Source organism: Pseudopipra pipra, chromosome 3 (assembly GCF_036250125.1).
Source record: "Pseudopipra pipra isolate bDixPip1 chromosome 3, bDixPip1.hap1, whole genome shotgun sequence".
Taxonomy (NCBI): domain Eukaryota; kingdom Metazoa; phylum Chordata; class Aves; order Passeriformes; family Pipridae; genus Pseudopipra; species Pseudopipra pipra.
Genome location: NC_087551.1, coordinates 89,627,687 through 89,652,093, shown reverse-complemented (window position 1 = coordinate 89,652,093; position 24,407 = coordinate 89,627,687). Strand labels below are relative to the sequence as shown.

Below are 24,407 nucleotides of genomic sequence, written 5' to 3'. Positions count from 1 at the left end.
AAAAGAAAGAAAGAAAGAAAAAAGAAACCAATAAACACAAAGGTCAGATACAATATAGTTTTATGAATCTCTGTCAATCTATGATCCATTTTGCACACTGAAGGGTAGACTAGTCACTTGATTTGAAATCAACATTTATCTGCATATTTTCCCATGCACTATAACACTGAATATTTTAACAACATGTTTTTCTTCTCCTCAATACTGTTTGGTCTCCTAATTATTTTTCTTACATTGATATGCACATATTTTGAATGTAATTCATTCCTCCAAAGTAGTTTTTTGTTTTGTAATTATAACTGCATTATAAATATTTTGGTCAAAAAATTGCTTGCCTTTGGTCTGCTATGCTGTCTATACAAAAAAATGTCTTCTGAGATATGTAGGAATAAGAGCTATTGGTATACATATTCAAAAGTAAGCAGCTTTTATTCTGCTGTTTTTGAGAGCAGATACTTGTTTGTGATTAGCAGATTAAAATGTAGGCTTCACTTGTAGTTGGGTTCCCTTCCATTTACAAAAATACATTAATATGCTAACAAACTGTAATACTTAAATTGCCTGAAAATGTCAAGGCCAGAGCAACACCAGAAATTTAGTTTAATAAAATTCACTATTCAGAATCTATTGAGATATGTTTGACATATAGTAACTATGCTCTTTAAATGCCCTTTATACTTGACAAAAATGAGTACAGATACTTACCTTGTAGGAAAAGTTCACACATATATGCCAAACCATTTATTAATATCCTTTACTGACTAGCCCAAATTAGAGTTGCTGTTAGGGAGAATTAACCTAGAATTGAGTTCCTAATGAAATGAACTTGCATCCTGTCATTTCGCTACAGATTCATAAACAATATAATGAGGTTTTGGCTTATGTCCTGAGCATTTATTTAAAAAAAATACAATTAACTGGAAAGAAAACAAAGTATAGAACAATCTTTTGTCATTGTCTGCACTCAAGATAAATTTTATGTATTTTAAAAATTCTCACTATATATATTCCAGTGTACCACAATACACTATATAGTAGTCTTTCACATCTTTGGGATTCCCGAAATATATCCAATTTTGGAGTCTGATTAGTAGAACTCTCTGCAAAACAATTGCAAACTTCTCAAATTGCAATATTTCAAACTTAAATCCAACAGGACATTATTCTGCCTTATTATTCCATTTACAGAGCACTGAAACTTGCCTGGATTCGAAGTGACATGCTATAGGTAGGATATCTATTGTTTCCAGTCTCTTCAAGCCAAAAGGTTTTCAAGGATTTATTAAAAATCAACGTTAGTGACTCAGACATCACCTTGACCAAAAAATGTTAACACTTTTTTCTTGCTGACTTAAAATTTTTAAACATTAATTAATAAAAGTTAAACCTTATTCATTTTAACTCTGGTAGTTTAAACAAAATGGACAAAATTTACTCTGGTCAATTTGTTTAGCTACTAATGAGAGAGAAATGTACCTTCCTTTGAGAAATGTTGCCGAAGTAGACAGTGGCAGGGATGTGTGATGACAGTAGACAGTGTGTATGATGTATTTATGCTGTTCATTACTTCACTTTCTAATATTTACCTTTTAAAACACTTTTCTCACTCACTTCCAGTTTTAATCCACAAGCATCTTTATTGTTTGATAATGTAGTATGACTCAAAGAATTTAATGACATTTCAAAATGTGTAGGAAAATGGAAAGTAGTATTAGCTCTGAAACAAAAATAATAAAAGAAAACACTTAAAATATATGAGACAGAATATTGTTTCAACTTCTGTCCTAGTACTAGTACAGAAATGGAAAGTCAAAATGGGAAGATATACTGGTAAAATATACATTTCATCATATATATAAAGTGCATGAAACACAAAAGAACTGAAATCTCTCCTATGTCCTGACTAATACCGGCCATGAAATTAAATACTGTATAAACCTATGAAGAACACCAATAGTTCATTTGATTTGTATTTTAATATAATAGATGATTTTAGTCCAAAATTGTGATTCTGAATATAAATATCTAAATATATTTTAATTCGGTTATACTAACACAACTAAAAAGGGGTTAAGAGGTAAGTTAAATTCAGATTTTTTTCATCTAAGCACCTCTACTGAAATTTTTAACAATTTATTGCTATTATCCTGAATGTGCTTTTATTGTATCTGCCATGGATATTGAACCCTATCTCAAGACTTTCGTGAAGCAAGAATGATAAAGCAAAATCAAATAGACAGAAGGGGGGAGGGAGGAATAAATCCCCAAACTGCCCAGGATGGTAGAGGTTTACATTTCTGATCTTCATTTCTCATTTGTTATAGCTATTCAAATCAGGGGTTGCAAAACCTGCGACCTGGGTAATTGTCCCGCTATGGGAAATAAGCAAGTCAAGAGTTCTTCCACTCTCCTGTGCTGCAGGGCAGGGAACTGGGACTATCTTCTCCCATTGAATCTGTGAGTGGACCAGTACTGGCAAAACACCTTCTGGACTCCTGTGCTTCACAGTGGTCCCAGACCGTGATGGAACCAGATCACCACATAACAAACACTCACATTCCTGTTGCATCTTTTCCTCATCTAAATTAGCTGGCAGTGTAAAACTTGAGCATGTGTTTCACTGTCAGGTTTCCATGATTCTCACAGTTCTAGCTTGGAGTTGTTCATTAAGCCACAGTGGATTAATTAAAATCAGGAGATCTGAAAGATTCAAGAGTGTTGAGAAATTACCTTATCATTTTTATTAAAGTTTGTTTTCGGTCCGAATCCTTACCTTTTAAACTTGCTCTTGCCTTGCAGTTAAGGAGGTGCAATGTTGCATATCAGAAGTGATATGAAGACTCTGAAGTAAGGCAGAATCTCCCTAAACTTTATGTCTAGTAATGTCTGCCCTTTTTCTAAACAATTTCAGTGCTTATGCTTATAGTCATAATGTATGATTCATTTATTTCATTTGCTATTGAAATTCTAAGTTCAATTACTGTAATTTAACTTTTTCAATTCTTTCTCTTAAATGTGGTACAATACCTTGCGCATGAGCAAGATGGAAAATATATTGGCTGGAGATGACTAGAAAATGTAGAGTGGAATTTGGAAAACAGACTTATCTTTCTTATATACTACAGAGACTGTCTACTAACTGTGGAAATCAGCTCACCTCCCTGCACTTCACCTTTTCTGAGTGATGCTGGAGTTAGACATATTGAACACCATGCCAACACATTACAGCACATTAGGGAAAGGTATTTGGAATCCATCACCATGAACTAGTTTTCAGGCCAAGCCAGTCAACCTCTGTATTTCTGCTTCTTGTCCAACCGATAACCAATCACTCAAATCTACAAAGATATAAGCCAAGAGATGTTTGTATCAAGTATATGCATTTATATACTGATGGATTTGATGATCCTCATGGGTCAGTTTCAAGTCAAGATGTTCTGTGATATCTAAAGGAGGATTCCATATGAAACACTTCTTAGTGAATTATGAACGTTGATTTACGAAAAGAGGAGGAGTTAAAACAAGTGGGTTTACACCTGTCTGAACTAGAAAAGTCCTTATCTAAAACAAAGACATCTGCATGTCAAAGGATGTCTTTAGAATGAAAATATGCCCATAAAAGCAAAAATATTCAAAAAAAATAAGCTTTTCTTTAATGAGTATAACCTGAGGTATATAGTGTTCAATAGGCCTAATTTAATCAGTTCTAAGAAAACTTAATATTCTAAGCTAAAAAAGGGAGAGAGGAGGAAAATTTCTTCATACATTTTTATGGTCTGTGCTTTCTTATATCATGGCTGTACATCTTTTAGAAAGATATGCAACTGGTTTGTCTGGTTTTGTACACTGTAAACATATAATTTTTTGTTTGTTTGTTTGTTTGTTTGTTTGTTTATTTGTTTTCTAGCCCAGTTTCTCAAGGCAAGAGATGCAAGGTAGCACAGTATTCACACACTGGATAAGGAATATATCAGCTGGTGCACTGATGCACTGATGCACTAAAATGCTTTTACTTCCCCAGAATGCTACAGAGAATCCTAAGTTTAACAATGAGGCATATATAAGTATCAGGACCAGGCAAGAAGTAGTGGTTTTCTGTGTTAGGAATGTGGTAACAATGAGAGCTGCCTGACACATAACAAGGTTTTTATTAGCATGCATTCCATGGTACCAAGATGTTAGCCACATGTATTTGTGTGATCAGAGGTGTATCTGGAGTAGACAGATAACATAAAAATGTTAACCATGGGGTACAAAGAAGGTGATGAATCCATGCACATCCAAAATCCATTTAATTATCTTAAGACAATACAAATTTTTGTGTTCTAAAACCAATAAACTCTACCCACGAGTAAAAATTTAAGACCTTCATTAATTTTTAATCAGACCACTGACAGGTTACTACCCACTGTTGACTGTCCTGTGCAACATTTAGGTGTTACTACCCTTGAGACAAATGTAATAGAACAGGAAAATATATCTATAATTCATCATATTAACATAGATTAAGATTAATGGTAGTTTAAGTTGGCAAGACTGAAAAGTGGACCTGCTTTTTCATCTCTCTTGAGGAAACAAAAACCTTTAGCAAAGGAGTGGGGCAAGCAGTTGGATTTGGTTACCAAATTATTTGTTTTAGCTTGAATTTCCATTTTGAGAGCCACAGACCTGAGAGACTTAGGATAATATGTTTTCTCAGAGCTTTGAACTATCTCTATACTGCCTACTCATTGTCAAAGGCTGATGCTGGTTTATTTGGAGCATTTTGTTTTGCTCCATCTCTAAATTTTTTTTTTCCCGCCTTGACTTGTATACTACTTGTCAAAAGACACACCTAGTCCTGAAATTCTCATACTTGCCCTGAGATTCACGTATTTAGAGTCCTTGCCTAAAGTATTTACGAATTTTATTTGGAATTGATAGCCCCCCAGGAAAACTAGAGTAAACAAAAGATCAAATTCACATGAAACAACATTATGAACTAGATGATTGAGAGGAGAAATCAAACAATGTTCTAAAAACTGGAAGCTTGAAGCAAGTTCACTTAAAGGAATTCTTCACCTAAACCCCCCCTCCCCCACATATTAAAATAATTAAACATACATGGCAGATTCTAAGCAGCTTCCTTACTTGCTTCCGTCATTCAGATCCTGGAATTGAGTTTCCTCCTCTCCCTCTCTCCCTCATATTGCTTTAAGCCTCAATGCTGACCTGCTCTATTCTTCTCAAGATGAAATTTTACCTGTTTTATTTTTACTCTCAACATACCTCAGACTGTTATGCAGGACAAACACTACAAGGTCAGTCACTTTCTCCTTCCAGAAATTTAATGTCTATTTATAGGATTATGTGAAAAGTCAGGATATTTCTATTATTTCAGGTTTACATTTCATCTTATAGTTAACTTGTGTTACTTTTAAAATACATTCTATAAATGTACTTGGTTTTATTTTTTCCTCTCTTTTTTTTTTTTTTTTTTTTTTTTTTTTCCTTACTATTCTGCCTGTGCTGTAAAATAGTCTGTAAAACCATGGTCTCTAACCTGGAATAAGGATCTGTATAATGAGACAGTGACAAAATCATATAATGCTTTTTCCTGTTACTATTATACACAGAGAAAACATCTTTCTGTGGTTGTATATATGGTTTTCAGTAATTTGTAACCACAAGCACAGTAAAGTAAGTAAAAGCTAAGTAAATAAGGAGGTTTAAACCACAGAAGAGAGTGACAGACACTGACAAAGTTACTTATCTTTAGTCCTTTTTGCTTTCAAAAAGCATACCATTAATACTAACGAAACTGGAAATTAATGATTCTGTGCTTGTGTCCCCCACAGTTCCATTTCATTAAATGTTTCCTCCTCCTCCTCCTATATTCTTTCATTTTCAAATCTCATTTCATTTAGATAAAAGATCACAATGATTTCATGTAGAACAGCTGCCAGTTCTTCTGTTCCTTTTTTTTTGATATGTAGTCCACCAAAAATCACAAATTTACTAACAATATGATCATTATGTTCTTCTTTTAATAATGACTCTTTCTCGATATTACAGCATCTTAGTCTGCCTCTACCTATAGAGCAGAGTGCATTTCCTGCTGGCTTCGCAAATGTGTTATATGACTATTTTTCAGGCTCAGATGTTCACTGCATGCCCAATAGTTACATTCAGATACTTAGTTTAGAGTGAAGTCATTAAGTAAAAAGCACTGAAGGGCTATTTGCCAGGGATCAGGAACAGCCTCCATTTACTACAGTTTTCTATAAAATCTATCTCTGTTACATTGTTTGTTGTTGGGAAAAGCAATGAAACAACATGGCAAAGCTGTCAAGAAACACAAAGTCAATTTATTGTTACTGAAATAATGGAAACTTGTATGTAGAAGATCAATGAGAATGGGAGATCCTGCACTGAGAGTGAATGCAGAGAAAGATTGTGAACATTATTAGAGAAGTAGGTTCTAGGGGAAATCACACAACTATGAGCCTAACTTAGCACACTTAACAGGAAACCAAATGCTTTTAAATTTGGTAGAGTTTCTATTCCTCGATGAAACATTTGATGTTTTTTTTTCATCAAATACACAGCCTAAAAAATAATAATATCTTATATTGTAGTTTGACAAATGTCAAAGACACTACAGAAACACTAATCACCCAGATTAACTCTGGAAGGAGCAAACAGGAATCACCACAATTTAAACAGAGCCTAGGCAAACAAAACTACATCTTCAGTGACGGTTTTCTCTCTTGAAAGGAAAAATCACAAGATTAAAGGGATCAGAAAAAAAACTGAAAACATCAAGGATAGGAGGTGTGAAATTTCCTTAATTAAAGTGGCAGGAATGTCTGGCAATCACCAGCTGGAAGAAGGTACTGGGAATAATGAACACACAGAAACACACGCACAAAAAACCCAGCAAAGAATATAATGTATGTTGGAAGTAGAAAGCATAAAGATGAAATAAAACTTGCCAAAACTCAGACTGAGTTGGGCCTGACACAAAGTATAAACATAGAGAGAAAGGAAGAGTGACAGACTACAAGTGAGGAACAGGACCAAGTTACCAATTCTGCGTCTGTGTCCAAACCCCTTTCCCTTATTAACACTGGAGAAACAATTCAGAAGCAATTCTAGAAGCAATTTCCTAGACAGTTGTCTATCACTGTGATGCTGTAATAGGCTGAATATTGCATTTGCTTATATTTTAAATTAACATTATTTTCCCTTGAGCACAACATTTACATCCGTAGAAACGGAAAATATGATTTATTTCCACAAGGTAAAAAAAAGGGCTCTGATTTAAAAAAAAGGTTTCCAGGTAACAACCCAGATGGAAGATAATAGGTATAGCAGGGAAGCAACAGACCAGCTTAAGCAGAGCAACTGAAACTACTGTTAGGAGAACAGAGTAGAGAACCTGGGCTCAGAGATAATGAAAAAGAAAATGGGACCAAAGAAGATGCAAATCCACTAAATTTCAGAAAGGCAGTGAGACTGAAAACCCACCTGCAAGATCATGATGTGTGGGAGAGGGTTGTGTCTAGCCATTTTTCTTCTATTTTGTCCAGCCTCATCCTAAGATTTTATTAAGAGGATAAATATTCTAGCTTTTGTTCTTCTAAAACCTAGGATGTTTCTTATTTTGAAGACTTTTGGCCTTATTTGGTTAAAGAAAATGGTGCAGAATATCACACCCAGATAACTTGCAGTAATTTGGGTCAGAGCAGGAAGCTGTCAGCTGGGAGGATATTTATGCAGCCGTGTGTTAGGATTCCATGACAAACCCCCATATTTCAAAATTCCCTTCACCCAAAGATTAGGAAAATTATATAACCTCATGACTATTTACTTGCTGGAATACCTTTTAATATAGTTTCCTGCCATTTATAAACCAGATGGTTCCACTACTAGATATTTCAAGATGAGATCTTGATCACACTTCACCCAAAGAATTATTAATGTTCTTTTAATTTCAGAAACGCTGATGTTCATTGAGTATTGTCAAGTTGAAGCATATCTAGATAGCAAAGAAAACTTCTTACTGACTGTCCTAGTATTTATTTATAAAGACATTGTTAGTTTCTAGTGAAAGCGTTACCAGCTAGTCAGGCAGGGCTCTCACCATTGGAAAAGTCTACTAAGACCCACAAATCATCAATGACAACAGAGGTATAAGAGAGAATACCGTGTGTGATTCTTCATAAGAACATGACAGATATTAACCATAGAGGTCCCTCTGAGGTGACAGTTCAGTTGAGGGAATGTGATGGTTATATCCCAGCTGGCAGAAGACCCCTGCAGTCTCTTGGTCCCACTCCCTCATTAGGATGGCAAAGAGAAGAGGGGAAAAAGTCAGCAAGCTACCGGGTTGATATTAAGACAGTTTAATAAATGAATAAAAAAAAGTGATGCAAAAGCAACCACCACCAGAAGACTGGTGCCCAGCCAGCCTAAGCAACAGCTTCTTTGGAAAAACTTCCTTCCATTTTATTGCTGAGCATGGTATTATATGGTATGGGATATCCTTTTGGTCACCTAGGATCAGCTGTCTCAGCTGTGTCCCCTCACAGCCTCTTGACCACTCCCAGCCTATTTGCTGAGGGGTAAGAGCAAGAAACAAAGAAGGCCTCGATGCCATGTAAACAATGTTCAGCAACAACAAAAACATCCCTGTGTTGCAAAACTGCTTTGGTCACCAGTCTAAAACACAGCACCATATGAACACTAGTGAAAATGATGACAGAGGTAAGAAATAAACCTCCAAAATTACCATACCAAAATACTGTGGAAACACAGCTGTGAGAGCAAAGATTACTTTTATTGTTAACAATTCAGGAGGCACTATACGGTTTTGGAATATTAATTAAACTACCTTTGTATACTTTCTAACAACATGAGCGTTTTTGACTACTGAGTTTGCATTTGTCAGAAGTGGCAACAATTTGCTCCACTTGCCATCCAGAGCACAGAATTTTAATCGGTAAAAGTAATTTTCAATGGGATTTTGTGGGATTTAGCAGCAAATTGTCTTCTTTTTTTTTTCTTTTCCTGAGGAGAAACTCATGGATTTGCATTTTAATAGGATAAAGTTAAACACCCAAAACTTCATCTTTGTGACATAAACCTCTCTGCTGTTGAAAAAACTTTGAGAAAAATCACACATACATAAAATAGGAACAGATGAATATTCAGTTCAGTTTTATCTACTAAAATGTGATAAGAAGTTTCATAACATGCTTTTTCTCATGTAGATTGAGTTTTGTGGTTAGATTGCTACAACTGATGCGTCATCACGTACTGTTATCAAAAAACAAGTTAACAGATGAGTAAATTGATAGCTAGAGGAGTTTAGCTCTTGATTTTAACTGTGTGTTGCGGGGAATGCATGAAGAAACACAAGGTAATATTTGTGCATTCTCATCAATTGCGTAAAGAACCAGTCTGCAAGAGATGAACCCACAATTCCCAAACACAAAAGGAAAGAGTAAGTGATAAACCTAGGGAACTGCTGATTGATAGGTCATTAGCGTAATCATTGTAGTAGTTGCCTGACTGCCACATACATGCAGCTAAATATATTTCTGCCTTGCCAAATATAGTCTGGTTTCTCCTGAAGCTCCTGAAGCTGAAAGGGTCCTACCTAAACTACATGGAAATAATTGCAATTACTTCCCCTTTAGGTTTACACTATCAGGTTGTATCACCACAAGAACTGCAAAGGAAGATTAGAGGCCATTAACAGGTATCTGCTGGTACACGGTCAACACATTACCTTTTCCAAGGGATAAACCCTAGCTCTTTGTTCTTCTTTATTGCTTATAGAAAGAGTGTAGTGGCCACCATTCATGACTCTTAGATATAATTCTGCCTTGAAAAAGAGACTGAAATGGAACGGTAAGCCAGAGCAAGAAGCCATACAAATTTTCTGTGTGAAACATTTTTTTTTGAAGAAAGTGTGCCTGTAGGCATTTTCATCCCAAGTAGATAGTCTGCCAATGAGCTCGTTACATAATATCCCAGAGTAGACTTATTCAGTGAATGATTACAGCTTTTCCTCCCAATCTTTGGGAGGCTGCTTGGAAATAGTGCAATGTTCAGTCAGTGTCTGGAAGGAACTCAAAGCTATTAGATGACAGATGTCTGGGGTGCAAGCACTGTAGAGCATTCCTGCATTAAGTCACTTCACTGTAGTTTAAGCTTTAAGCTTTGCTGGAAGAGCCTGATACCAAACACATCCTCTAAGGGCTCATGAAAGTTATCTGTTGGCTGCTCAAGCCATACTTCTCCCTTATCATCAACGAGACCTGCTGAAATTTTCAAAAATAGGATCTCAAAGAGTCACACAGAGGAATTAGTGAAATGTCATCTTCACAGGTGATGCCATCTGTTGAGGTTCATTGCTTCCAGACAATGTGAACAATTATTTCTTTTTGTTGTTTGTATAACATGAGGTAGTAAACCTATACCTACAACTCAAAGGTATATTCATTATGAATTGCATCAACTTTCAAGATATCAGTGTGAAGGCATAGCTCCATCAAAATCTACAGATCCTCTGTAGCAGACTGTTTGAATGTTTTCTCCAACCCATAATACTTCATGCTACCACTTTCAAGGCAACAATAACTTTTTAAAAAGAGCTTTCTGATTGGACCATGAAGAATAGGCAAACAAAGGTGAAATACATGACAAGGTACCTGAGAAGGTGTTATGCACATATACACTGCCGCATTTCCAGGTAAGCAAGGAAACTGGGAAACATGGGAAGCTATTGGATAAAAAGGACTGAATATGTTCAGCATGAGTTGAGTCACCCCAAATGTCTGTAATTGCCCTGAATTTTGCACACTGAATAGCAAGAAGGGACAAATGGTTAATAATAAGAGAATCACAGTTGTCAAAGAATGAAAACATCACACAAACACTGAAAATCTTATCCCAGGACAATTTCTACATCATACATCAAGATAAGGTATCAAGGAGACATCTAGCCAACAAAAATGGGCTGCAGCTGTTGCCAGGATCCTGTGGTAATATGCAGGAGCTCTGGATTAATTAAGTGGCAACATCAACCACAAACTGAAGAGCTTAACAGCAGGTCAGCCTGGCAGCAATGGGAAAATAAGAGTTCTTACAGATCAAAGACAAAAAGTGATCTTGCAGGCCTACCAATATGTCCAAAGAGAAATGATCATCTGGATTTGAACTTGTAAATTCATAAAAGCAACTTGCATGGAAGTTCAAAACAATGTCATCCCTTTCAAAATGTTCTTTCTTGTTTTTAAGGAAATAATCTCCACAGGAACAGTATCCTATCTGTGCACATCATCAAATGATATCTCTGGATATCACCAAAACAGCATTTGTCTTATAAAATTAGGTTATTTTTGTATAGGAGGCAGGTTTCAGCTGAAGAGATGACCTTTGTGAGGGGAGACTGGGGTTGCCCAGCGCCAGGGACAGCTGGTTCCAACCAACTCCAACAGACCCACCACAGGGCACAGGTGAGCCCAGCAGCCAAAATAGTAGCACCATGGGAAAATGCCACAAAGGCAGACAGGGCATGGAGAAAAAAAAAGAGAGCAGAATGTAAGTGCAAACATCAAAATCAATATCTACTTTGTGGCGCCAGAGCAGACATTCCCCTGCAGCCCATGAAAAGAACCATGTCAGAGGAGGTGAAGGTTTCCTGAAGGAAATATGGCCCGTGAAGAGAGTATAGGTAGGAACAGGGAAAAACCATGAGGAGGAATGAGCAGGACAGAGGGAGTGTTATGGATTGACCACAACCCTCCTTTCCCCTTGCACCACCTGTGGTTGGAGTGTAAGGAGTTGGGAATGAATCTGAGCTTGGGAAGAAGAAGTGTGTGTGCTTGGGGAAGGTACTGCTTCATTTTGTCTTTTTTTTTTCACTACCCAAATTTATTTTAAATGGCAATAAATGCAATTTATTTTCCCCAAGTCAAGTCTGTTTTGGAACTGGTAAGCAACTTCCCTGTCTTTATCTCAACCCACAAGTCTATTAATCTTATCTTCTCCCACTGTCAAGCTGAGGAGGGAGACTGAGGATAGTGACTGAATGGGCATCTGGCATTTAGCCAGTTCTAAACCCCCATTCCTCAAAAATTGAGATAGGTTTGGAAAGATGGTGAATTTAATCAATTTAATCAAATGACCATTTGTATCTAAAGACAAGCATCAAATAAAAGAGGATAGTAGATGATACTGTTGTTGACTGCAGCAAAACATAGGAAGGAGAAAAGTAGTTTGAAGTCTTCCAACACATACTTAAGGTTGCTGACATGCAGAAACAACCTGGTGGGAATAATGCAGACAATCCATGATGGATAAAGAGCTGTCATCTGTGAGAATGGTTAAATGACTGTTGAGGGTGACCTCAAGGAGCGTCTTAACATAGGATGCACCTCAATACAGAATGACAAACTTTAATCACATTCATTGAGGTCTTCAATATCCTCACCAGGAGAGGTGGAGGGGCAGGCACTGATCTCTTCACTCTCATGATGAGTGACAGGACCTGAGGAAACAGCACAAAGCTGAGTCAGGAGAGGTTTGGGTTGGATATCAGGAAAAGGCTTTTCACCCAGAGGGTAGTTGAGAACTGGAACAGGCTCCCAAGGGAAATGTTCACAGTACCAAACCTGTGTGAGTTCAAGAAACATTTGGACAATGCTCTTAGGCACATAGTGTGATTCTTGGAGTGTCCTGTGCAGGACCAGGAGTTGGATGTGAGGATCCTGGTGGATCCTGGGGTTCCCGAAGGCTGGTTTTATGGGTAAAGACCAAAGCAAAGAAGTCATCAAGTACCTTGGCCTTCTCTATGCCATTTGTAACCAGTTCCTCCACCCCATTCCTCACTGGAACCGCTGTTTCCCTAATAGATGAACAAGTGAATGCCCACAATGGACAAGTCTTGTCAGATGACTTGAATCACTGGTGCCAGCGTTTCATGAAATGCAGGAAAATCCCACAGCTGGCAGAAAGCTGGAATGGAGTAAAAGCTGAGTTTCTAAACTCCAACAGACAAGATAACTTCAGAGGAAGAAATACCAAGTAGAAGAACACTTCATCTCAGTGCAGTGTGAAATGATTGCAGATATTCTTGCATTTTATATGTTGATTAAGAGGAGAGAAAGATTGAACAGATTCCCTAGAGGTACTACAATAAAAAAAAAATTCTAGTATCACACAGGAATATATGACATACGCTTTCTTTCAAACAGATTTGCATTTTTACAGTGGTATATGTATCCATCTGAACATGCTCACCAGTTGCCTTTAGAAAATGATTATCATACCATTTTCTTTTTCCTTTATCTTTTATTTCTCAAAATATTTTCCCTCTATAGGAAATACTAGTCAAAAAGAAAAGAAAATGTTTCTTTGACACTAAACAGAAATCTGAACTCAAATCTCTTATTAAATTCTCCAAATACAGAATTTGTTTACATTGCTCTCCCCACATGTGGTTTTTTTTTTTAATGATCTCAAGAGAACAAGACAGAGACATTTTCAGTGATGTCTTTTTATCAGTCTTTTAATTTGCTGAGGATGCTATTTGGTTACTTCAAGTATTTAGAACACACAAATTTGAGTTCAAGCACTGTAATTATGAAACAACAAAATACTTCCATAAAGTCAAATTCTGAGGGGATTTCTTTTCTCCCTTTAGTTTCTGACTCAGAATCTTAAGGGGTTTGATTTCCCTGTGCACAGAGATCTCTTGTTATTTCTAGCTGCATAAAAGAATTTCTAGAGAACACAGTTAAAGCCATGCTTATCAAGAGTCTCACATAAACAAGAAACAGAAACAAACCATTTGACTCAGCATCCTGATTCTGCTCAGACTTTGAGTACAAACCCATTCTGATTCAGTGTGGCAGCTCCTAGTCAAGGCCTGTTGCACAGATGGCCTGGGGCCATGAACTTAGTAAAGTTCACTGGCTTCTTTTCTGCAGGAATATAATGTAGCTGTAATATCTGCAATTTGGGTGATCTGTAGCTCTGTAATAAATATATGATCTTGGCATTTTAACATTATCTAATGAGAGTGAATTTCATTTTTAATCTTGCTTACAGTAATCAGTTTATACTGTAGACTGCAGATATGTATGGAATGCAATTTTTTTTTAATTAAAGTTGTTGATAATAATGAGATTTTCATACCTCTGTGAAGCACAGCCTTGTCAAAACGTATCACTTTATGTAAACTTAAGTGTCCTCTTTAATTTGATGCAGAAAATAATCAGTGAGAAAAAAATCTTGATTTCTTACCAGCAATACTTTCTAATCTGTGTACAGTGAAGGATATTTCTTGATTTCTGGTTTAGGATTATTTTGTTATGGTTTTAGTAAACTTTAATGAAAAGTTTTGTAAACATCTTAATAATACTAATATCAATATTTGATATAATATCAGTATTTGCATTCATAATATTCTATTTGTATAATATAACACAATAGATGCATATATATATGTTTATATGAAATTCTAACTTCTCTAAATGAACTCTAATGAAATTTAAAATAGAAGCAGCAAAAAATATCACAGAATACAACTGGAGAAATATACATTTTCACAATAAAAAAGTCTGATTTTATAAATGTCAGAAACACTTCTCTTAATATCTTCCTAACAAAAAATGAAGCACAATCTATAACTAATAAAATCACCCAAATTAATATAAATTTTCAATAAAGACTTATCAGGAAGCATTCAAGAAATAGTACTAGCAACTGAATTAAGAGAATTGAGGGGTCCTTATACTTACTTATATGTCTTTCATTCTACTTTTTTAATATCATAAATTTAGAATTTATTAGATGTGCTAGAAAAATTTATAGTTCATTTTGATTAAAAGTCTAGGTTTAGATTTTACTATAACTAGCAAAATTCAAGACTTTGGTGGTCTGTATGAGCTTTTCTTGTTTGGGTTTTTTTTTAGCTTTAAGGATCACACAGTGCTAATATGGATCCTCAGAAAGAATTCAAACTTGTTTCAAGTAGATAAATCAATAATGAATTTTCCAAGACACTTACATGAACATACTCAGCTGTAAGAAAAAGAATTAACAAATCAATAATATAACTATAAGCATATAGAATAATCTAATTAAAAAAACCAAAATGGAATGTGGCACTATTCACTACAATGCTCTCTGTGCATACCTCTTTCCTCTGAGTTGGTATCTCAAATGCTGCAATGTCCAAGATCATCATCTGCAGCCTTTACAACACTAAACCATTATTTATTTTCAAAAGACAAGTAACTGCCTATGGAAAAATGTATGAATTCTAAAAAGGAAAAGAATCATTCAAACAATAGGAATATGATAAGCATCTTGATGGTAGAAAAATAAACACTGGGATATTATGATGCAAGAGTTAAAACCATGTAAGGTGTAGGCTACACTGAAAAAAGGCAATATACCAGTATAAATATATACAAATTGGCACAAATCACTTTACACTGAAATTTCATGCAGAAAGAAAAATATATTATTATAACCGTATTATATATCACCAAAGTGATGATAGCACTTGTTAAATACTAGAGAAGGTTAGAAGGGGCAAGGCAGAAACACAGTAATAAGAGAGTTTAATTACTTGTAAGTCTGGTAGGAAATCATGACAAAATATGCTGGAGGGACTACATTTTTAGATGCTGTAAATAATTGGTTCTTGGAACCATTAGAGAAATTACAAGAGATATAACTCTCGCTTTTGCACTAGGCTTGTAACCAGTCTACAATCTCATTGTACACATTCATTAAAAAAAATAAATTAAGAAAACTCAAGCAGGTTTTTTTTTAAACTTAGAGGACTCTATGAGCAGATATGACAATTTGACTGGCAACAATTATGTCAAAAATCTGCAAAATTTAAATGGTTTTACAAAACATAGAATTCTTAATAATTAAGTATGAAAATTTCAGATGTGCTGTGGATCAACAGGAAATTTGCAGAGGTTCAGGGACTGGCCCCTCTAAGGCTTCAAACTACCCACTCTTGCTTATACCAGTATAGTAAACAGTTGCAGCCATGTAACAGTCTAGTATTCCTTGAAGTCCTATGACAGATTGTATGTCCTTTCCTTTGTTGGCTTCTCCAGGAATCTCAGGACCACTGTAATTTCCTCACATCCAATGTCTACTGTGGCAGGGTGTTAAAGCATCATGTGCATATAATATTATTATAAATTATTATGTGAAAGCTGCTGTCAGTGCTGCAGCTTTATCAGATAAGATGAATGCCAGATAATCAAATCTAAAACACTGCACAGATTGTACTAAATTCTCCCACTGCTCTGGCAAGAGAAATGGATCATAAACTGTGTCTAACTAGACAGTTACAGAATTGCTGTTGCTTTAGCCTATGGAAGCACATCAACTGTAACATGTAGCAAACTCCTTTCAGATTATTCTAAATTAAGGGTGTGATTCTGTATTTTTTAACCCCACTGTCCATTTCTTCACGCAATGCCACTGAATTATTGATAATAATTGTGGATGAGTTATTACAAGAGAAACAACATACTTTTATATGTTTTAGCAGTTGGTTATTAAAATGTATAAAACATTTTTACCTACATATGGATACATCTGAGAATATCTTGAGACTGGGGAGTTCATATGAGTGTGATATCACAATCTCTCTGTTTCATAGGAAAACTACATGTTTTCTTAGATATGCACAGTCTACTTTATACATTTGTATTTAAAATGCATGCCCTCTAGACTACTGTGGGCTCACAATCTAACCGGAAGTCTTTAGATGTATGATGATTTCCATCTCATCTTAGTTTCAGCATTAACACACTATGATCCTGAGCATATCACTCAATTATCTCTTGCCATTTCCCCATCAGTAACCTACTGATGCCCATAGATATATTTGCATACATTCCACTTAATCTTTTATCTTTATTTAGAAGATTACTCTCCTGGTACAGAAGCTTCCTTTCCTTCTGAAACTTTCCTGTTTTAATACTTGCAAAGTTTAATTATAGAGAACTCCCTGTGTTGAAAAGGAATATGAAGATATAATGACATTTCAACTTTCTCAATACTAAAATAGTATTAAGTCTAGAAATATAAATTACTGGAGCAATTATAGCAGCAGAAATAACAGTATTACTGCAATCAACTGCTGCTGTAGGTATTTGAAAACAGTCTTTAATTTCCCTTTAAGTGTACCAATCTTCTCTGCAGAGGAAAAAGCTATTGTAAACAATTAATGATACTAAAATTAACATGAAATTAATTATTCTGAAACAAGTCTTGAGATTTCAGAAATAATTTTTTTTTAAATTTTTGATGGAAAAAGTCTTTTTTCTCTGTGTAATTTTATTTCTATTCCTCTGTTGTCGATTTTAAGTCTTAAAAACCAGTGATCATAAACCCAATGTTTTAGAAAGATGATGTTATTTAACTGTTTAGTTGATTTTGACATTTACCTGTTTATTAGATGTGACAAGTCTGAAGTATGTCCGTCATATTCTTTATCAGAAAATAGGACACAATTTAAAAGTAAGTAATAGACAAATCTGGCACAGAACTGAAGGGGGGTGGTTTCACTATGTAGAGACAGCAGAACAAGATGTCTGCCAGCCAGCTATTTATAGTTTCATTTTCCTCCTACTGTTCAGCTCTGCCATCCTACACCATCAGATGAATCCAAAAGACTTTGCAAAGGACAGTTTACAAAGTCATAAAAACAATTTCCTGCTGCGCACGAAACAGATTGCAGTGCTTGAACTTGGATGAATTTATCCAAAGTGTTTCAGTGCATGTATCTGCTACCTTGTTTTCTGCCCACACCTTCAGATACTTCAGAATTCATATCCAGGCAAATACTTTTCCCATCTTTGGCCTGTGGGTATCTAAGATAAAAGAACTGCAGATGTATAGGAGGACGGAGTGGCAGAGACAAACTCTTATGTGCTGATTACAACTCCCACTCCCCATCCTCCTGTGCTGCTCAGAGGAAGGAGACAGATGAGTTGTGAGTGAAGTTGAGTCTGGGAAACAAAGGGTTATCTACTGCCCTCTGTTTGTCCACAGAGTTGGTCAGCTCAACAGGGAAGGCAAGCATACTAGTCAGGTAGATTTTCCTTTGGTAAATCCATGCTGGTTCTTTCCAAGGATCTGCTTGTCCCTCATTTGTTTCTACATTTATTTCAGGAAAGAGTTGTGCCGTTGACCTGACCAGCTCATGGTTACTCATCTTCCTCTTTGGTTTTTTGAAGGTGAACATGACATCACATTTGTCTTTTTCCTGTCCTCAGGGATATCCTCTGATTGCTCTAGGCTTTCAGAGGTAATGGAGAGTGGCCTTGTGACAGCACCAGCCAGCGGTGTGTGCTTGTAAGCATCCTATCTGGTTCCATAATACTTTATATGTCTGGTCTACTTAAGTAGTTCTTTGGCTTGCTCTACTGTTTCTCCTCACCAGTCACAGCAATTAGGCCTTGTGATTTGGGCGGTATGAGATTTTCTGTATAGTGAGGAAATCTATTGGGGTATTATGGCATTGCTTTGCCAGATATCACAGGTATTATTTCAAATACATCACTACCTTAAAGGTTAGGGCTCTACTCTTCTGAACTGCTTTCCCAAGCTGTGGCAGCAGCTAGGGAAACCATTAGAATTGTTGCACCTTGCCTTACATTTGGAGGGCACTCTGACTCTAGGGAATACCAAACGATAAACATACAGACAGAAGAGAAATATGAGGAAAAATATGCACAGACACTTGACAGCTGATTAGGAAAATGAGGTATAGGAAATCCTCAGAGGATCATATCAAAATTCACTCAAAATGAAAGGAAAAGGAATCTAGCCTGGAAATTAATAGTGTTGCATGAGCCAATACCAGTAATATGGAACTTCTGTGTCAACAGTTTTTGGTACTGACTGCTAGAAGTTCCTGTTAGTCAGAAACTGAAGGAGTTAGGGTCTGAAGTAACTGTTCTCTCCAACTTCCACAATATTGGAAGGTAGAAGAGCCAACATCAGAGCGAATTACTCCAGTGAGAGAAGGGACTCCAGTAAAACAAGACAATGTATTATTAGGTCGATACTATGGGTATCATAAGGGTCATTTTCGAGCTTGACTCCAAGAGTGATCAGAGCACTTGCTAGAAAAAGCTGAGTCTCAGCTGGAGCAGAAATCTCCCTTGAAGCAAACTGCAGGGTGAAGGTCAGAAATAGACCTTTCCTGTTTAAGGGATGATGGAGATTTTACAGTAGAAGCCTGACTATCTGGGTCTACAATGTTGAGAAAGAAACTTTATGGAGCGGTTTCCTACTGGGATTGAAAAGCTCATACAAAGTGTACTTGGACAGACAGTTCTCCATTCCCCAACAAAAAGGGAAAAATATAGCCTTTATAGACCTTATGTGGCTTAGAGCCTACATACTTTGATAGGGAAGTCAAGGAAAATAAAACTTGCCTAAAAACAAAAATGTAAAAAATAAGCAAAATGAGACATTAAGATCAAAATGAACACAAAATAATAAATAAGCAAAGAAAATACAGTGAAATAAAAGCCTGAGGTCATCTCAAACAGAAAGTAATGACCTGCAAAAAAGCTCAGTGGAAAACTAGAGAGGTAACTGAGAGTAAAGGCTGTATTTTTTCCTTTCGGGAAAGTTATAGGAATGTATGCTTTCCTCTCTATATGTAATAGAGGTTAAGTATCACCAGTCTGAGCACTTGCACAAGTCCTACATCTATAACCTAACTTAGATGACAAGCATGGACCACAACATCTCACCTGCATTAAGAATAGAATAATCTTGCATTAAAAATAGAATAATTTACTGAACTGCAACATCCTTAAAGAAAGAAAGTCCATGTTGATATGACAATCCAACACATATATAGGCAAATTTTTTAGCAGTAAATTACCCTTAAACCATTGTCTCTTATTGCTATTTGAACTTCCTGAAGGTAAATTTATTTTTGTGTTTTATGTTGCCTTTAGCTAGTGAAGACCTATTTGCCATCTCAAAATTCATTCTCATATATATATTATTATTATAACTCTCAAACAAATTGCTTCTTTACCTGCTCCTAAATACATAGAATTGAACTTGTACATGGACTGAATTCTCTAAACCTTCACTATAAATTCTTTGTGGTACCCCAAAAACATTTCTCTTAGCTTCTAGAAGATAGGTCATTTAAACGTTGAAAATATGATTTTCTTATATCTTATTAATATAGAACATTTATTGAAGATATGTTTCTGTAGTACATAATATTTCGTATGGAACTCAGGGTAAAATATTGCAGATGAATAGATAGCTTGTGTATGATCATTTGAATTAAGGGGAAAGTTGTATAAACAGGAATACTAGCTGATGTGTTCTTTTAATGACAGTGTGTGGTATTTAAAAGTATAATTTTGGCTAAATACTTTACAGCCTTAAAAGCACCTACTCACAAGAACTTCTAATCTGGATTTCCACAGTCTTGCCACTTCATTGGTTACTGTGCAATTTATTATAGGGTAAAAGCAATTTAAAAGTGCTGCATTATAATAGCAGCATCAAAAACCTCCTGATACTTGAAATTACTCTATTTGTCTCATGATAGGATGACCCTCACTTACTGAAGAACAGAACGGAAATAAAAAGGTTAAATCAAATTGTCACAGGGTAAAGCCTACCCAAAATATGGCTTAAAAAATTAAAATTGGATTACATATGTCCATCTCTGACTATATGATTTTGCTACAGTTGTGGGGTAACACCTGTCCAAACACCAGTGTTTAGATAAATGAGACCCAGACCACAATAACTCAGTGCTAACAGTTTAGTTTATTTCACTATGTGTGGAAAATATACAAACACTGACAAGTAGTCTTTCTTATGTAATGTGAACAGCTTTACTTTCTGGAAATGCATTTGAGGCATGAGACAAGAGGGTTAAAGAGTCCAGGTAGCAACACAGGTTGTCTTTAGACAAGGGAGTCAGAGACTGACTTGGGTGCACAGTACCAGTTTCAAATGAATTACAGGGCCTGGGTCTTTCATCTGTGCAAGCGTGAAGAGTTTGAGTGATAAAAAAAAATTATGTTGGAAATCACTTAAGTGATGTCCATCTGTTATTGTGACTGCTGTACCTCAAAATCCTCCATAAGAGTATTTTCACATCTTAATAGAACCAGCACCTGAGGTATAGGTACTTCCTCTAAATTTGATCATATTTTCTCCTTAACTCTGCCTAATCAAGGCAAACAGGATTTCAGTTCATAACTTCAGACCAGAATGTTGTTTCTATTCACTTACCAAAGTCCCACACATGAACAATACTCTTCAAGGGACCATAGTCATCACTTACGTGTAATCCTCAAAAAGCTGTAAATAACTTTTATTTTTTGCATGGTTTAAATCTCTTCAGTTATATCCTACTCAACATGCCATTCTTGAAATAAAAAATTCTTAAATAAAAATAAACAACAATAATAAAAATACCTGTTTTGTTGTGTAACGATGAGGCAAACCACCAACAAATATGGGTCCTGTTTTAAGCCAATGTGAATCGGACCAGAACTTCCTAGTTATACTTGTATTTGAAGATAACTTCAGGATTGACAGTTCTGCTTCACATGGTACCATGCTTTGCCTGTGTAAATTCAGAAATAGGCACGTTTTACCATCTGACAAATTAATTAGGCTGTTACTAAAGCAACAAGGAAAGAAAATCAAGTACATAGCTGGTTTATATTACAGACTATAAACATAAAAGAAGCTGTAAGTTGGCATGTCTTTGGGGTTTGAACTTCCATTAAAATGAAGCCATATTGTAAATCTGACCAGAGTAATCGCTAAAAAAGCCAAAACACATAATAATGACATGAATAAAAAAATAAGACCATTATTAAGATACTATGATATGTAATACTTATCATCAAAAGCATCATTCCTAAAGCTGAAGGCAGTAATTTTAGGCCCTGATATTAATATATCTGTTCCCATTTCCCTCTCACATCCAAACACCCTCTTAAAAGTGTTGCTTTTAAAAACAGGCATAAATTTTCAACAATAAACAGAAGATACTAAGCAAACAATTTGGTTTCCTTCAATTTTTAATGATGCAAAGGTCATTTACACTACAATAACCAAGTGGCAGTGAGCACTTTATCTTCATGTAAGAAAGCACAGTGAAGAAATATCAGAACTAAACAAGCCTCTTATGTAGGAATTTCTTTCAGTCTATCCTTCTCTCTTTACATGAAATAAATCAGAGTTCAATCAGCTATATGTTTAAAAATACTCAAGTGCCTTTGTAAAATAGGTACCATAAAAATAGTGAAAATAGCATATCCAGGAAAACCCTCCAAAACCAGAAGGAAAACTCCAAAACTATACAGCAACAGTCTGTAATTTAAGTAGAATGTTATACATAAAGTATGATTCAGTTTATATTTAACAATGCAAAATTACCTTCTGAAACTTCTTAGTTACAAAAAGAGCATTTCTTATTAAGTTTTCTTCCTTATTTTCTGTCACATGATGATATATAAAGGATTTTTCACATACTATTTGATAAGGTCTTCTATAGTTTTTTAACTGAGAGGACTGAGAGTTAACATTAGCAACATTTGCAAACAGTTCTCTATGTTTTCCCTGTAATTCTGTTTTGAGATACTTTTAGAAAATTACGCAAAATAGTTTTATCTCTTTAACAGAAAGGCCTATAAATGTTTTTGCAAGAAAAATGGCTCATCCATACTGCGGTAAATAACTTCAGATGAAGAACAAAAAAATTTGTTTTGCTGCTAAAATAAAAATTAAGTAAAGAAATAAATTAGAGTTTTGATTCTGTGGATTAAAAAATAATTTTTTAATGGATCAATTTATGGAATTTTTTTTCCTCCTATCAAGTTTTTTTGAACTTGCTGATTAATGGCTAACATGAATGAGAAAGAGGAGCTAAATATATCTAGAACTGCAATCAAGGAAAGGAATGTTTTCCTAACATATTTTGTAGATATTATATGATGGCTGTATGTCTAAGCATACACACAAGGTTCTGCAGCACACTATTTTCATTATTGGCTTACAAAGGAAGTTTGCTGATAATGTGTGTAACTGTCACATACATTCTGTGTACCTCTATTTGCAATGATTTGGCAGGTTTTCCTAAGGCTGGAACCCAGTGTGACATCTTGGATATTTTCATTCTACAGAAGAAAGATGAGGTGAGAGTTCTAAGGAAACAATTATGATTTTGCAAATATTTAAAATTTCTTCCCTTCCTGATAAAATGATATTGTAGTTCTGAATAGAAGCATTATATTAAGATAGCAATATTTCTTAAGCACTTTAAATCAGACTTGGTTTAGTGCAACTTAAGATGGAGTGGAAGAGGGTCAGGAATGGAACTGACAGGCATTTTTTTTGTAACAAATTGACAGATGTGCTAAATGAAGTAAACCTTCTCAAACCTCTTCTTTTCTGTATTTTTTTTTAATTACTATTACTTCTACATATTTTGAGATGCTAACACTGTAACTGGTTACATGACCATGTATGTATTTCTATCACACAAACACCCTATTTACAAATGTAGTTCTTTTCACATTAGCTTTAGACAGATTTATTACCTTGTCTTGAATAGCTTATGTGATTGATACCCAAAAGGATTTTTGTGTGCCTATATAAAAAAAACGTTTGAAATTAATACCCAGTATTTGTCAGAAAATGAGTTAATGCAATTCAAAGCACTAGCTGCCTTCACCCTAAGCTTGTTAGAATGTCAGCCATGCACCTCTGATTGTGTTTGATTGAATCTAACAAGGTCTGGCCAAATTAGAATAACAACTTTAAACTTATTGTTTAGCATTTGCTGATGATACAATCACTGGGTTATATATGCACTGTATGAAATTTCCATCAGTCTTTTAGAATACTTTTCCTACAATCAGCACATTGGGGCTTTAAAGGTCAAGTAAGATGATAGAGCTTTTTGCGTAATTATAAATGTGGAAATGCATACAGCAGCTCTCAAGCACTTTTGCTGGGTAAGCTACCAGTAATTGTGCCTCAGTCTAAGCCAGCAGTAATAGCTCACAGTTTCCTCATTTGTAATCACATAAATGTAATGATTAAATATTGGCCTATTAATTATAACCTGAAGATGAATTCTGTCTAAACAGTACTAAATCCATTGCCCAATGTCTAGCAGGTTAGAAGGATGGAAAGGTCAGACAATAATTTGATAACTGCTGGATAACAGTACTAAACATGACAGTGTCTGTATGAAATCCAAATCCTTTTACAGAATGTCCTTACTTTCTGACATTTTTCAGTGATGATTAAATGACATTTTTGAGATTATCATAAAATGGCAAAAAGGTAACAAAACAAAT

General features: G+C 35.4%; 1 protein-coding gene across 1 annotated transcript in view; it reads right to left on the bottom strand.

The window, feature by feature from the left end:
* Positions 1 to 24,407, bottom strand: part of EYS (eyes shut homolog) — an 863,631-nt gene that overhangs the window by 236,075 nt on the left and 603,149 nt on the right. The window contains exon 35 of the mRNA XM_064650232.1: positions 21,508 to 21,658. Coding sequence (XP_064506302.1) covers positions 21,508 to 21,658 — 151 coding nt within the window. The remainder of the gene's footprint in view (positions 1 to 21,507; positions 21,659 to 24,407) is intronic.